This window comes from Crocodylus porosus, unplaced genomic scaffold (assembly GCF_001723895.1).
Source record: "Crocodylus porosus isolate Cpor-Errol unplaced genomic scaffold, CroPor_comp1, whole genome shotgun sequence".
NCBI lineage: Eukaryota > Metazoa > Chordata > Crocodylia > Crocodylidae > Crocodylus > Crocodylus porosus.
In genome coordinates, this window is record NW_017728886.1 from 199975386 (window position 1) to 199992750 (window position 17365).

Consider the following 17365-nt stretch of genomic DNA (forward strand, 5'->3'; position numbering starts at 1 on the left):
CTCATGAAGCAGGGGGTCTCCAATCCATCCCCTGCCCTTCCAGCTCATACCAAACAAACCCCAGCCCACAGCTCACTCTCCTGCCCTTCTTCCCCCTCCCTTCCTAAAGATAGCACCAGGGGTGGGGTTGGGCTGCATTAGCCCAGCTGGATCTCAGCACAAATTAATTGTAGGGAAGAGAAGTTCCCTAAGGTGCTCCAAAGTGGAGCATCTTCATCTGATCCCTCATGTGGTAAGGGTTAATTTGTCACATGATTGGCCACTTTTAAAGCACTTTGCATCTGTGCACATGTGTCATGGCATGGCTGTAGAGTGCTTTCAGGGGGCCAATTATGCAACAAATGTCACTTCTGTCAGTGCCCATTGCGTCCTCCACAACAGTATTCACCTTTGAAATATCTCAACCATTGTGTTTTAGGCCCAGCACTCAGGAAGGAGGCATCCAATATTAAAGGCAATTTGGGGATTAAAGGACCTTAGTGCTGATTCTTCAACTTCTGTAACTGACAAGATGAAAAGATACCTCTTTCTCTTCCTCTTTCCTGCCATAGGTCTTGCTATAGTTGATTGGTGTATCCCAGCCTTCCTGTTCACAGAGAGCCTGGTAGAAGGCTGCATTTACCAGAATGCTGCTTGTTTTGAAGGGAGAAGAGGAAGGAGTGGGAAGCGCTGTGTTGGAAGAAGTTAGAGTCATAGTCTTCTCCTGGTTTCGGTTCTTTTTCATGCTTAAATCCAGAGTGCCATTTTCGTCCACTTCTATCTCGGCTCCCTGATATGGAACAGGAAACAGAAACATGTTTAGGCAATGCACAGTTTGCTGCTGCAAAATAGCCATGTGGTGCTTTTAAGGGATAAATTTAAATGCATGCTTTTATTTAAATGCATCGGAATCTAAAACCAGCTTTCCGAATTACATCGGTTAATGTTTAATTCTTAGGCAGACTTAAGTATAACCTCAATAGTATTCTCTATGGTTCTGAGCTTAAATCTAGTAAGTAGAATTTAAGTATGATGCTTCTAAACTATAAACTATACAGACCAAATTGGAGTTTATTTAAATTTTTAAAAAAAGTTTTAAATCTTCTCGATCTTGTTACCCTTACAGAGAACTCTGACCCGAATTCACGGCTAAAAGCATTAATGTACCACTTAGGTCATCTGCAGAATTATTATTACATTGCTCCCCTTCCCTCCAGGATCTGGAAATATACAACATCTGTGTCATGGGGGGAAAGCGGCTGAGGGAAGAAAGATGCTAAACCAGATGCAGTAAGAAAATTTTTCACTGGGGCTTCATACATCAATGGAAATAACATATTGTCTTAATCAGAGGTTGGCTTGGAAAACACCTTTGAAAAGATTTATTACAAAATTAGGGCCAGATTATGCCATTAAGGCACAAATCCACATTGAAAGCAGCATGATGGGAGCCATGGGGAGAGGTCCTGGAGGCATTGTAAGCAATTCCTTATGGAGATCCCTAACATGGTTTGTATAAGCATCTGCTGCCTCATCCCATAGGGAGGTATACTATCAATTCACTTCTGCAAAGAATGAGCTCTGCCGCCTGGTGTATGTGGGAGCTGTGGAAAACCTGTTCCTTGACCACTGTTTTTGGTTAAAAAGAACCCCTACGCAGGAAAGTACAGGGGCTGCCACTGTATCTTTCAATTGCTCAGTTCTTCCTCCACAGTATGATCATAAAAACAGGATATAAGGTACAGTTCTCTGTAGAGCTATGATCTTCCAGTATAGGAAGTTACAAGATAGCTCCTCCTCCTGCTTCCCCACAACCCCACAGCATTTTGCTTGTCTAAACCCTCTCTTAGGAAATTAGAAACTGTTTGCCCTTCATTTTTTGGGAATTCTCGACTTCCTCTGATGAACCTTAGTTCTTCTGCAGGTGGAACCAAGGCATAACTCTCACAACAGGGAACAAAGTTGTACATGTGTGGATGGGGCAAATTAGGGGACTCATCTCTGCCTAATACACAGTTACTAGAGTCAAATGGAGCCAAACCATGGAAGAGGATTGTGCCTACAGGATGCAAGTGTCATGTGGGGCCTCTGGAAGACCAGAGACCTTTGTGGTCTAGCTGCAAAAATTATCCACCCATAAAAGGCCAACACTTGGCTTGGTATTGTAGGGCTATGTGTAGGGATGTACCGAAATCATGATTTTGCACTTTTTGTGGAGAATGTAAAATCAGGCATTTCCCATGAAAATCAGAGAAATCTATGCAAAAGGAGCCCCCCCTCAAAGCAGGGGAAAATGGGGCTCTGTGTCAAAATAAAAGGTTTTTCTTTCCCCCCCCCCCACCTGGGCAGCAGCCAAGATGGCTGTTGCCTCTACCCCTCGATGGGGTGAAAGGGCTGCCATCATGCAGCCTGTCAGCCCTGCAGCCTGGGCAGACAGCCCCAGCCCCGCTTTTTTTTTTCTCTGCAGCCACAGCCCCAGCTGGGCCCATCCATGGTAAGTGGATGTTGTGGAGGATGGGACTGGGGGGAAGCAGGGATGGGCGAAAGGGGCAGTGGGGTGGCAGCAGCCCATCCCTGCACCCGTGTGGGGCTGGGGAGGGGTTGGGAGAAACAAGGCTGGACCAGGAGGAGCACAGCCGAGTCTGGCCATGGGGCAATGGGATGGTGGCAACCCATCCCCAAGCCTACACGGCCAAGGAGGGGCTGGGGGCGGGGGGAGTATTTTTCTCTGTGCGGGCCAGGGCTGGGTGGAGAATGGGATCAGAGCGGGCCAGGGGGCAGTGGCATGGTGGCAGCTCATGTGTCTACTGGCTGCCCCAGCTAATTAGAGGTGTGGTGGGGGTGGCCACAATCTGCTTGTGAAACTGGAGCCTGGGGTCATGGTGAGCCTGTAAAGTTGGGCCCCAGGCTCCACGATCCCTAGTAATGTGATAATTATCAGAGTAACAGTGGTTTTTCAGGCAGTCAGTGTGTCAAAGTTTTAAATGATATGTTCCCATTTTTACTGGCTTTATTATTATTTGTACCACGGTAGTGCCCAGAGACACCAGTCAGGAACTGGATCATAGTCATCCTGTGTCACTATGGAGGCAGTCACTCAGAGAGCTTACAATTTGATATAATAGAAAATGGATTTTGCTTCAGTGTTGATAGCACCTATATTGAATTGAATAAGTTTATGAAAGGGATGGTATGGCAGGACAGGGAGTTTTGGCATACCAAATGCAGCTCCTAGGGTATGGTATATGGGTAGGGTATGGTATATAAAGGTCTATTCTGTGGAAAACATCTGGTAACCCTATAGCTCACGATTTTGCTGGTCACCAGTTGTGGCCAGGAAGGATTTTATTTCCCCTTCATGAATACTACTGGCTTCTGGCTTTGTTGTTGCTGTTGCCTTCTTCTGAGAGATTAGATCATTATCCACAGGTAAGGCTCAAAGTTTTTAGCTGATGTCTGCTGTGGGTGAGGATTTCAAGTGGCAATTCTGGGGATTCTTTGGTTAACGACAGCGTGTGACAAAGGAGACTGGACTCTGTGGCCTTCCCTTTCCAGTCCAAGTCCTTAATATGACTGCACTCAGTATGATTGCACTCAAATGAGGTACAAGCTTAATCAATGAAACTGTTCACTATACTTTCAGTGGTAGTTTATTCAATGATAAAAATAAAATCACAACTTCTATTAACTTTATGGTGAATTCTATATTGGGATCTGTTTCAACTCTGGGTCCTGGCATCATTAACATAATTTTACTAAAGTAGGCCAAAGATTGTTTTGAATCCCAGCTGTCATAAGCACTGAGAGACCATCCAACAATTTAGAGTTAGCATCCTTCTTCAGGTATTTAGTCTTTATTCCTACACAGGAAAGCAGCTTCTTCAAGCTGTACTGTTGGCAGGCTGCAACGGCAGGTGGTAGTCAGTGATTTGGGCATACGTTTTCAGAAGTAACTATTGATTTTGGATGGCTCAATATTTTGGATCCCTGAATTGAGGGACCTTAAGTATGTGTGATTTTCAGAAAATGCTGAGGACCCAACCCTCTGGAAATTAGGTCTCTTCAGCAGTGTTTCAAGCAGGGTAGCCAACCCTGAAGCATAGCACTGCTGGAAATGTAGAGTGAAATCATTATTCATCACTCCATTTACTAGGCACAGGCCTAAGAAAGACCCTAGCTTAGTTCCAAGGACTACCAAACCAGCTGCTTGCACACAATTTAGAAATTCAAAGGCACCTCTTTTATTTGTTTCTCTTGTATGACAAAGTTCACAATTTCAATCACTCAGCTTAAAAAGAGAGATGGCTTTATAATATTTATGGGAAGTAAATACACTTCTAATATGTTCATACTAAGACGCTTGGTTCTATCTTTCTGCCCCTTTTTAGTAAATAGTTTAATCTCCTGTGATAGTTTTAAGCCCTGAATTTGACAGGACAGCTTATCCTGGATAATAACTTAGTAACCACAACATCTTATGCCATCTGTATAATATCAAATACATTTTTATACCAGCATTAATAAACCTTAGTTACAAAAATCCAAGATATTAACTATATCGGTGCCAAGTGCACTCTCCAGGATCTGACAATATAGCTGTACTATGATTGCCTCAGTGTTTTTTGGCTTCACAGTTGATATGTAACTGTAGCAATGAAACAGAGCTACAGTAATCAAGTTTAATGACCAATGTAAAGTAAAATGCTAAATATTGTAGTTGCTGACATTTTTCATAATAAAAAAACTTGGGTTAAGTCTGCGCAACCAACATTCACATAAAATTCCAGACCTCTGTGACAGATGGCTTAGGAAAGGAAGCCATGTGACTGGGCTGCAGTAGTTTTATAGTGCAAAACCCATAAATAGTGCAGATTCTCTGTCACTGACAAAATATTAACTACTCTGAAGGCATCAACAACAACAAAAATTGAGCAAAAAAGAGTAAAAACAAGCAAAATCCCCTCCCAAATCAACTTGGAGATGGAAGACTGTCAGAAACATATATCATCTTTGAGAATGGAGCTGTACCAAGGAAGCCCCATCGATGGACAGATTATGTACTAATGTGGGTATCAAGTGATTCTACTGTGTTTTCCCAAAATTCACATAGAAGTTGGGTTTGGTAACGCACACCTAATATTGACAAGGAAAGGCATGGGTTGTGCATTTGTGAAGCAGTGTACAGATGGGGTTTAAGTGAGCTCACAGATGCACACAACAATCAAATATAGTCATGGAAAAATATCCCCCTTTGTCCATTGTAGGATCACACGTTTACAGCATGGCTTTTTTTATTCAGAACAGTATAAAATAGCTATCACTTTGCTGCATCCTCGGCAAACTCCAAATGGCAGGGCAAAAAAAGGGTGGTCAGAGAGATTGTTCCAATATTCTTGCCTATTCTCCTACTGCCTTCCTCTCCAAATCTCTCTTTCCTTTATTTTCCTGATATTTATTTTCACATTAATTTTAAACAGGAACTAAGAAGATTAAAATGTCCAAAGGTTTTGTTAGAATTCAGCTATGAAATGAACACAAAAAAATATACTTAGTTCACACTGGCAAAAGCCGTGTTTACTTTTAGTGAAGGCCCAGTCTTATTCCTATTCAAATTAACAAACAGCTAAAGCAGGCCTCTGCCTCTTTGTATACTAACACATGCTTTAAATATGTCTACCAAAATGATTTAGCATACAGGGCTCTCCTAACAACTGAAGTATATACATTACATCATTTCTGGCCACATAGGGCTCAAATGCCTGATTCTTTCCTAATTTACACCAGTTTTGAGTTGACACAACTTTGTGGGGCCTAATGCTAATTTCATTTACATTTGTCTGAGTTGGGAGAAAATTAATTGAAGACAACAGAGCAAAATCAGTGCAAGCGAGAGGAGAAACATGTTAATTGAATTCAAGTTACTTCTGATTTACTCTGATGCTAGTGACAGTATAATCACCCCCATAGGTCTTTAAAGCATCTGGAAACAGGAGTTTAGAATGAAAAATGAGAGAAAAATGGCTACAACATAATTCTTGTTCTTCAGGTTCTGTGTAGTGAAACAGATAGAGCAAAACTACTCTAATACGGATAAGACAATTTGTACACAAAAAAACATAGATCTCTAGCTCCTGCACAGGACAATATACTTAACTGAGGTTTCTGGTTATAAGAAATCCTGTATTTTATAAAATATATTCCAAAAATTTTCTTAGCATACTATGAAGTACTTAAACAGTTAAAACTGAACTGTCTATCACAGAAATGGACACAGCGTGCCACATTTTTATGATGCGTTATCACAATCCCTTTTATTGTGTTTGTTGGCTTACTTGGTAACTCAGTACATTTAATACTCTGCAGCATCCCCTGAGTAATAAGTACAAGAAAAGCCTTTATTCTATAGCTGGATCACTGAGGGTAAATCATTATGCCTAAATGAATCTGACTTCAGAACTAAGGCCTTAAGGGGGATGCTACTATAATAGTTAAGTTTGATTGGCAGCCGTCATGACACATGGTACTAACATTTGGAAAAAGAAAAATCATGGTTTTTCCCCCTACATTGTGATAATCCCACTTGAGAAAAGTTTGGTCTGGATCTAAAGAGCATTACTAATTCTAGATATACTTTTCAGTTTTACCAAAGAAAATAATCCTTAGGAACAGCACTATCTATAAAATCAAAATTAATTTTTGAGTACATGCTGAACAACTATTTCTGTCAACACAATTTTTAACATGGCTCCATTCAAAAGCTTATGCTCAGTTTTTTTTGGTTTTTGGTGAGGGAGCAGGGGTTGTTTCATTTTTTTGAAATAATGTCTTTAAGCACATGGGCCCTATTCTGCAAATACTTACACACTATGAGCTTCCTTGGTGAGTTCCCCTACCAAAGAAAACTGAAAGGTTGAAGAGAAAAATGTTTTTAAAAGAATGTCTTTAAAAAGACGACTGTCCAGAAGTATTTACAAGATAAGGGTGTTGTACTCGGTTTGACACTTTTGAGACACAAATAAAGACAGATTTTCAAAACTGTTTAGGTATGGTGAGTGCCTACATTCCTTAAATACCTTTTTGAATCTGGTCTAGAGAAGCTTGTCAACCAAAAATGTAAAAATAGGGACATGCTGATGATTTCAACATGCATAGAAGTGTAACAGAGTAATAACTGAAGATACTCTGTTTCTTTCTTTCAGAAGTCATTGTAGTCACTGGTCTTCTTTTGGAAGATTTTTTTTGTGCATTACTAATTGAAGATGTTTGGGGTAGGGCCTTGTTTGGTGACCAGCCTGAATTTCAACTTCAGTGTACTCGGAACTGATGCAGTCATCATCATCGTTATCATCATCAACATCCAAGAAGAGAGAGATGACATAATTTGTGTTTTCAGGTTTTGTTCAAAAACAGAATTTGAACTTCAAACATTTCAAGCAAGTGTCATTTTTTGTTTTCTTTTAAGGCACATTGCGCATATGCCATTTTGTCTAAACAGGTGGGAAAAACACCAAAACATTAAACAGAATGCTTGGCAAGCCGCAGCTCTGAGGATAAAGATAGACTGTACTGCTTGCTTCTACCTCTGCAAGTAGTGATGGAGATGACGGCTGTGAAAAAAAAAATCTCTGATGGGTTCTGGTACATGCACTTATTCTATGCTAGGCACAATGGGCTGATCCACCTTCTCCAGGAGTCCATCCACTGGTTTCAGGAGGAGGTGGTTTGGGCCCTGTAGACAGACAATTAGGCTGAGAGGCTGTGATTCAGTGCTTGACACTCTTGGTTGAGTTGAGAACGGTGTCTGAATCAATTAGCCAATTACTACATTTCAGGGGCCCAGTTAAACAGAATTCCTGGCATCTGAAAAGATCTACAAGCTCACTTCCACCTTGGAGCACGTAGCAGTAACTCTACTTATTTAAAAAAAAAAATGTTGTAAAGGTTTCAATAGCAGCCACGACATTTTGTATGCAATTGGTTGCAAATTAACTGAGGGAGCTTGGGATCCAATTTAATTTGGACTAAATGTAATCCAAGTCCATTACAAGACATTTTTTTATAGTTATATATGGTAGATCAACACTGGGCATCCACTGTCACTGCCATTTTTTCTGGCCAACAGCTGTGCTAAATATATAACGTGATTTTCTTCCCACCTTATTCTGCTCAGCCTGGCTTCCTTCCTTTCAGCCTGAAACTTAGAAACCTGGGAAGATTATTTTGGATAGTTGCAAATATACCAAACTCATGGAAGAAAAAAATCTTGCTTTATCTGCCAATAAATGTACCTTTTTCACTTCTATATTATGTATTTTTAGGGGGAAAAGAAGATCCATTTTCAAAGCCATGGGTCAAATGGTTACTAAGAAACAAACAACATTTTTTAAATAAAGATGCAAAATTTGCAGATGAAATATTTCACAGAGTCACATCAGAAAATACTTTTGTAAAAGAAGTATTTTACAGATTTGACAGTTTCAGCTGTGCTTCCGGAGGAAACCCTGCTGCTGCCTCTACCAACCTATGTATGCAGCTGAAGCAGTACAAGTCCGTCTATTCCTCATTCCACCTCTTCCTTCTGCTGTGCAATGGTGGGGGGACAGCTGAAGCCCACATAGGGGGTCAACACCCTTGCAAGTTACAGAGCTTTGATCTGCTGTGGTGACATCTGCACTGCTTAATTTTCCTTTGACAAAGGGATGAGATGTGAGGGAAAGGCTGAGAGACCTACTACTACATAGCTCCAAGTTAGGCCACTCCATGTAAGTATTTATCGGCATGATGCCTGTTCATGTTATTGAGAATAGAAGAAAAGAAGTTATTAACAGTATAGTCAAATTAATCTGCTTCTGTTTGTCTACAACTGCAGCATACAGTCAATAAAATATTCAGGACCTTTTTGATCATTTAAATATATATATATATATATGATGTTCATGTGATTTAATGTTCACTTAGCAAATATCAGCCACAAAAATTCAAATAAAGCAACAAACAAATATATTCTTGCTTTGCTGCATTTTAAAAAAGAATACTTCTCTAGGATAGCCTCCAAGTGATTCTGTTTACTACAGATTCCTGTAAGACCCCATTTGTTTAAAGTAATAACTAGCCAAAGCCAAATAAAAAAAGATTTTGTGTGATTTTGGCCATGGAGCCTGTTTGGGGCTTACTGGCCTCTGCTCTAGCCAGAAGCTAATTCTGTTTCTTCTGTCAGATGTTCTGTAGCACTGGGTTGTCACTGTGCCTCCTGAAAGTTTGGCAAAAGTAGATGCAGGCGGATGACAAGGTATGCAGGTGATATTCTTTTAGGCTGTATTCCTGACTGTGAGAAAGGAATAAGCTATGAGCCCCAAGTGTGTCTGAGTATCGTTACTATTATGTTCATCTCCACTCAAACCTTCCATGATTTGGCAAATGTGAAGCAGGTACAGAGTAGAAATCTTTGGGTTATGCCTAGTCCCTTTATTGCTCTTCTCTGGCAAGAAAGGTCTGTTGCTGAGGTCAGCCAAAGGCTGCAGCAGCAATTTATTGAACCACTGGCATCAATCTCCCTCTTAATGATAAAAGAAGCCTCTATTCAAGTCTGATGTAAGAAGCTCTATATGGCTGATGTCAGGAATGGAGCTGTCAACTAGGAAAGAACACACTAAAAACCTCTGCACTCTGATAACATCCTTCTCTGTGCTGAGTGATGCATAGGCGAACATGGTTCAGCATTGGAATGTCTGGTTAGTAGTCTCCCAATATCAGTTTGAAGAACCTGGCCATCACAAATGGAAATCAGACTCAGCAAAGTAGGAGAACCCACTCTGCAGAAGCGCAAGGCTTGGAATACCTAATGAGGTGTTACACAGCTGCTGAAAGATGGGATTTCCTACAAAGAATGACAATTAGCCTCTGTGACTGTGGCGCATAGGAAGTCCATTGAACTTTGTAGTTCAACAGCTGTGGAAACTATTTCAAGCTAGACTGAGACTCATGCTTCCAGAGTATAGCAGGGGAAGTATTAGAATATTATTGAAAGTCAGACAAACCAATCAATCTATCCATCCCCTGGCACACCAATGTGTTACTCCTTTTAATGTTTTGTAGAGTTTGTACAAATTCTACTGAAATTAGAGCATGGTCCAGACATGTCTGGGCGCTATTGCAATACAAGTAATAAAAAACATAACAGTACTTCTACTACTACTGCCACTACCAATGGGTCACATTAATGTGTCTTCCTATTTGCATGCATGAGTTATGTAGTACTATGTAATATTGTAGATAATAAGACTACTAACTCACAACTACAACAAAAAGCAAGGAATATTGTATTAAAACATGATTCAAATGATACCTACATAAGGAACTACTCTTAGTAAGCAGTTTTCCATCTTAAGAGATTTACTCAAATTGTCTACCAAACAAAACAGGCTTTGTTCTCCTCTTGTTTACACAGTGCAACTAATTCCACTGAAATCAGTGGATCCTACTCCACTTTAAATCAGATCAGACTTAGACCCAACAAATACAGTCTACCATTATTAAAAACCTTACCTTTGTTAATCAAATGATTTTTTATTAATATTTTGAGTGGTTGTGTGCAACAGGCTTCAAAGTAACCACCCGCTCCCCCCATATTTTAATAGGTCTAGGTCCATTACCCACCAAATACTGCTACTGGGTTTCAATTTTCCTCCCCCACTTGTCCTTCGCTTTATATGAGACCAGTTAACGAGACAGTCACAAGGTAATTCTTGAAATTCCACCCCCCACACACCCAAACCAGTCAGTACAGTACTAATTTTTCTCTGCCTCTTTTCAAAAGAGCATGCAAACAGAGGCCTCCTTTTTTGGGATTTAATGCAGCCACTAACATGAAAGACAGTTTATTCACACAGTTCGGTAGCTTGCATACCCTCCAGGTTCTTGGACTACCCTACCTTGGCAGACAGACTCTGTGGTTTGTTGGAGAGGATCTCTGCTGCTTCCCTGCAGCGGGTGGAAAGGTTCAGGATAGCAGCAGCTGCTGCTATGTGGGTGTCTTCACTACATTGACCGTAGCTATAAGAGTTGGCATGGCAAGGGCTCTGTGTGTGGGCGCTAGCACTAGGCAGTCGATTAGAAAATTTCACTGGATTTGAAAAATGCTTTGCTGTTGAAGAGAGATTTGATTAGCAATTGCATGTATGTGATTTTTCCTCATAGCTAGATTTGTTTTTCAGATCATAATTTTGCATATTAAAACATGTAAAGAGTAACTTAAAAACAGTCTACTGGTACTGAGGAGTGCTGTAAACGTAGTTTCAGGAATTGATTTTTTTGATTTTTAGAAGAAAAATGCCTTTATTTACAGTTTTCCAATAAAAATATCCAAGGAATAAACCCTGAGCCATTTGCTGAGGTTTCACTTCTTATTCAGCCAATGGCAATGCTGCTTGAGTAAGAACCTAATAAAAATGAGAAGACATTGAGATTTGACCCCATGACCACTGTGGGGCAGAAATGCTTGCAATCTTCATGAATGACCTTCATAAGGGATTCTTTCGAGCACTATTGTATAAAAATAAAGATTGATTTGTACAGTCAACACTTGTGTAGAAACAACATTTACACCAAAACCTGCCAACCTTACCGAATGGGTAGTCTTAGTATACCCAACTATTACCTAAGTAAGGTGTGCAAGGCCTGGCTCTTGGGAAAGCCAGGGCTGTTCAGTAAAAATATGATACCTTGGGAACTTTTACTACTATATTTCATGAAAAATCCCAACATTTAGGTGTGAGAATCTTTTATTGGACCAACTGCATAGCTGGGATATGCTTAGATAAGCTTTTGAATACTGGGCATTCTTCTTCAGAGTGACCTGAAGAAGAATGCATTTCATTTAAAAACTTGTCTGGTCTATCTTGACAATGCAGTTGGTTCAATAAAACATATCACCCACAAAAATCTTTGCCTCTTGCGTATGTCCTGATCCATATAGCTGTAATATTATTAGACCACTATAACACTAATATTCAGTTTTAGACTTAAAATGTAAAAAAACCCACCAAAAACATATAGAGTTAGGATGATATTAACTTACCTTGTTGTGTTTAATACAGTTGAGACTTCCTGGAATATTACATACATAATAGACATGATGATGTCAGTCAAGAATGAAGAACTACCTTAAAGGTGAACAGAAAAGCTTTTACCTGTCAAACATGGTTCTGTGTTTCTTCTCCATCACTATGATCTACTCTAAAGTAGAGTAGAGAGGAGCCTTCTTTGCCCTGTGTTAGGAGTTTGAGATGTCATCAACTGTGGCAGTGGAAACACAGAACCATGAACTCAGAACTTGATAAATAATAATGATTTCGTTCATCTGTAGAGCTCTCAAAATGATTTATGAAGGCAGGTTAGAAAGGAAACAATTTTCAACCCTATTGCAAACAAATTAATAAATACTTAGAGCTCAAGCAAGAAGTAGAACAACTGAATACAATCAAAACTGCTTATATATATATATATATAAAAAGAACACGCTGGAAATATTACAGCACAGAAACTTGTGTCAGAGAAGGGTCTGGGGCCTCAAAAGTAGGGCTTTCTTTGCATCTAGGATTTTGAGTTGGTTCATTCTAAGTGTTAGGGTGCTACATAAAACTCAGGACAATATCCAAACTTCTCCATTATCAGGAATGATTTGATCAAGCTGGTAAAGTCAGATCTAAATGTAATGCCATCCAGAGAAAACCAGAATTTGTTCTTTACACTGACTGAATCTAAATATTAAACCTATCTCAATAAACCCGAGACTGGGAGTCTGATTCTGCTCTTCCTTTCATCTGTGCAAATTAGGAAGCATTCCAGGGAAGTCACTTGCTCTACTGAAAAATTGGAGTTTGAGCCAAATCAGGTGACCAAGTCTGTGCTTCTTAGCAGCTAGTTTAGCTGAATTTACTCACAGAACCTATTCAAACAAGAGTTTCACTAAAGGGACTTATTGCATTATCCACTTAAAATGCTGACAAGAAATCGACTATCAAGTGACTATGTGCCTTACATAGATTGGTCAAATTTATGTATGCAACCCCCACAATATTATTGATTAATTTGTTGATTCTTATTAACTAAGGCTACTGAACAAACCTCTATACCATCGCTTTTTTATTGCTGACCCTTTCCATCTTGATATTTAGCTTACTCATCAACTCTCATGTTTTCATCTTTTCAGTGTAACAGCAGAATATAATGTGAACAATGACATATTAGGAACTTTAATTATAATTTAAATGTTATATTGAAAATGTAGTAGGTATTTAGTTACAGATATAGGCAAGCATTTCAATTGTAAGTGTTTAAAATGAACATTTGAAATAGAAATGCATATGTGCAAATAAAGAACTAAAAGAGCACTTCCGGTCTGACAAACAATATCAGGAATTACATGCATCTGTTTGTATTCACACGTGTCTATTACATAGGCCGAACTAGGCTTCTGTAAATACGGTCCTAATACACAGTCATATATACAACGTGTTCATAATCTGAAAGCCTAAGTACAGTGCTCTTGTAAATTGCAGCTTTTCTGTTCACCTTAACTGTAACCATCCTTTCTTACATGGGGTTGGGTGGGATGTGTAACACTAGGCAGTATTTTTTTTCCTCTTTAGTTTTTTAGTTAAATTGTAATGACAATAAACACATTCAAAATAAAGAAACACTTTTAGTGACATTGCTTTGGAGCTACCTTCCCTTAAGCCCTACAACAACATGAATGAAACAATCTTCACATGTATCCATTACCTGCCCAGTAGTAGAATCTTTTGGGGAAATTTTGCCTATAATGAAATAATTATGGACACAGCAGTGTTAATAGCAGCAGCTCACCAGTTAGGTACAGAGAGCCTGTACTGAAAAGGATCTTTAACTATTATAATGATAGTATGCAGATTGTGATACCTTACTCACACTGGGCACGTCTATGCTAGATGTTTACTGCAGAGCTGCCTAATTAGCTCTACAGTAAAATGTCACTATCTACATGTGCAGTGCTGTTAGGATGGAGTAAACTAACTCTGCCACAGGGTAGTACTTCCAAATACAAGTACTATTCTATGACGGAATTATTTACTCTGCTGCAACACACGTGTAGGTGCTGATGGGGCTGGTTGGGGCACATGGGTGCCTCAGTGCAGAGGTTGTCCCCTGGCTAGCCCTGCACTGACACACGCTTGCACCCCAGCCAGCCCCTCTGCAGCATGTTGAGTGGGTTGGAGCTGTCCCAGTTTGGCAGGCTGACCCCTGGAGCCCCTTGCCAGCTGGAGATGCTCCGTCCCAGCTCAACATGCTGTGGTTTTGGGTGGATGTGCTAACAGCATGCCCAAGAAGCAATAAACTCTGGTGCAAACTGCCCCAGAGTTTATTCAATCGTCTTAATAGCACATTAGCAGTTTACTCCTTCAATAGTCCCTGTTGGGACAGATCTGTGCTAGTTCAAATTGGTGCAACTTTCCTGATCTCTGTGATGTTAAGAATCTGACTTACTGGACATATCTGCTCTTCAAATGCAATGTAGTGCAAGGAAGCCCCAGACAGCTTTGGTACTAGAAGCAGTATAGTCACATTAATTCTCACAAGGTTACTATTCAGCAGGGAGCTCTGTGCCTAAACTAGCTCCTTTAAAGAGCTCAGATATTTCACCACTGAACTGCACTGTGCACAGTAGACAAACCCACTGATTTCAGTGTGATTACTCATGGTGAAATGGTATCTGATGAAGGTATCACAATCTGTTTCAATGAGAGGGTGACAAGTGAAGCCTTCCCTTTCTCACCGCTGCTTTTAAAACCAAAATAAATAAATAGATTTTAAAAATCATGTTGGCTCATTTTCAGCACAGACTGTTGTACTTTTTTGTATCCTTGAAGGTTAAAAAAAAATGAAACAATGGAATAATAACAAATGGTATTTTTGTCTGTTGTTCAAGAATCAATGGAATTACATGCTCACATTCAAGGAACTGTGGTGCTTTTCGTCCTTGCACTGCTGGTGCTATTGTGCGTTTGCCAAAGACTTGTGCATCAAAGCTGGCATAATCAAATGGTACTTTCCCAAACTTCTCTTGTTCTTTTGTCACAGTGGCTCTGGAAGAGGTGACTGGCTGTGCAGTTCTGTAATTATATGGAGATACCTCAAGCTGCTTTGTTAAGTTTGCACTGCAGAGAGAGTGAGGGGGGGGAAATGACAAAAACAGAAAGGGTGAACGATAAGAATATCTTTTTCACTACCTTGTTGGGATACAGCAGGGATAGCACTCCAAAAAAGGGATACCAGGAAGCATCAGAAAACCTATTTTGAGGGATATACAAGACAATTATAACAAGCAACTTTTAGGTGGGCAGTGCTTTATTAGGTAATACTACAAATGATTACCAATTGAAGGACTTAAGGTTGAAACCCTTCAAAAAAAAAGTATTCTCGAGTAATGCAGCAAACTATCTTAAATATTTACAAATCTACTTAAAGGTCACTAACTGAGGACGTCATTTCCTTCCTTTAAAAAATGGGTAGGATTGTGTTTGGTCTTTTGGTCATGAGTCATCAGGGACTTGGAGTTCTGTGGATCACTATTCTTATCACACTAGCAACAATCCATCTGAACAAATGTAACACAAATTTGACATCATATGGTCCAAAAATAATTGCTTCTGCTATTTGGGAGAAAGGAATTATTTACAACGTGTTACTCTATTTAGCTATTCTTCAATAACTACTTGTCTTCTGTAATTTCCTAAAGACTTTGTATACATAGAGTTAAGGCACGTGCATTTGGCAGACACATGGATTCAATATTCTGTAATGGTTCAGAAGTAGCCATTATAGCTGATCATGTCAATAATCCACAAATTAAAGCGTCCCCAAATAGGCTTGAATATAATAGGCCGTGATGGTGCTAGTGCCAATGATGTGCAAATTATGCAGGTCTACAGGGTCACTACAACTCTCAGAAAAATACCATTTCAATAAGCAGTTTTACTTAAGATTTCTTTTAATACTTTTCCTGGTTTTGTTGTATAAAAAAATTAAACTGATTAAACAGAGAAACTTGAAGTAAAAGGACTCAAGGTCTCTGTCATAAATCCATAATAGCAGAAAACATTTAAGCATATACCCCTTAAATGTCCTGCAACACTACTCAGTTAGTGTTATTGGGGCTGCCAGGAAAATCCTTTGCAGAGAATCACAACGTAGAATCCTAGTTTAGGTAATATGTTACCTATTAGGTAATAGGATGAGACGAGATCAGGAGACAAGATTTTTAAACAATTGTCACTGGCCAAAACATTATATTAGAGGGACAAGTATTAAAAAGTGACCCCAGTTGAATCAAAATAGGGAAGTTGGTTAATAATAGAGCCACTGGTAACCTACTGTATGTTAAAGTAATATCTAGATTTTGCTACTCATCTTTTAAGAACACTTCAGGAGTATTTACATGTCAGCCAAACACAAGAACCTGCAGAGTATCCTTTGGTAATCCCAAGACATAATCAAGCTAACTACAAACCATCTTCACTTAACAGTCTTCAAGAACTAGTCTATCACAGTAGTCAGAAGTTGTAATGAATGGAAAACCCCAAAGTAAATAGTACAGAAATACTTGTATTGTTACATGAATTATGGTATAAACTCATGCAAAACTCTTACCTGTGAGTCTGATCATGGCACTGTGTAGTTTTAGCAGAATCATGTTGATTTTTGTCCTGGGACATTGCTAACTTTTCAGCTGCAGCAATTGGACAACCTGAAAGACTAATTAAAAAAAAGTGTTCAAATAATATAAGCATACATTTCATCCCTAAATGACCCCAAAGAACTGCAGGAATTTCACCCACCACTGTTGCATCCCCCTCCTAGGTGAAATATGGCAACTTTAAGAATGCACAGGAAGAATACGCAAAACATATTAAGGGAAAAGTGAAGAACACTAAAGGGTGAAATTCATTTGGATGCAGGAGTGTTTCACACTACTTAAATCATGGGGAAGGCTATGATTGCAGTATGTGTTCTTAGGACCTCTTTCTTGGATCTAACCAATTTTTTACAGAGAACATATGGATAGAAATACTACAAGGATCCAGTTATCCTATGACAACCATACAGATGAGAAATGACCACTGATGTTCAGTAAGAAATTGGGGTTTATCCCATTGTACAGTGATGGAGCAGATGTCAAATCAGTTACTCGGGTAAATTATTTGGAAGTTGAATTGGAGTAAACATTTTATGTTGTTTATATTAGAGGATTAGCACCAAGTAAGCCTCTGGTTCATTTTTAACTAAGTAAGTCTATTTCATTATCAATGCTACATGAATTATGGTATAAACTCTACTGCAGAAATAGGGT

General features: G+C 39.4%; 1 protein-coding gene across 3 annotated transcripts in view; it reads right to left on the minus strand.

Annotated features, from left to right (window-relative positions):
• Positions 1-17365, minus strand: part of ST18 (ST18, C2H2C-type zinc finger) — a 136093-nt gene that overhangs the window by 36096 nt on the left and 82632 nt on the right. For all 3 annotated transcript variants that reach the window (XM_019547992.1, XM_019548002.1, XM_019547984.1), the window contains 4 exons: positions 16666-16770; positions 14968-15173; positions 10911-11122; positions 524-769 (listed from right to left, as the gene is read on the minus strand). In XM_019547992.1, the coding sequence (XP_019403537.1) occupies positions 524-769; positions 10911-11122; positions 14968-15173; positions 16666-16770 (769 nt within the window). The remainder of the gene's footprint in view (positions 1-523; positions 770-10910; positions 11123-14967; positions 15174-16665; positions 16771-17365) is intronic.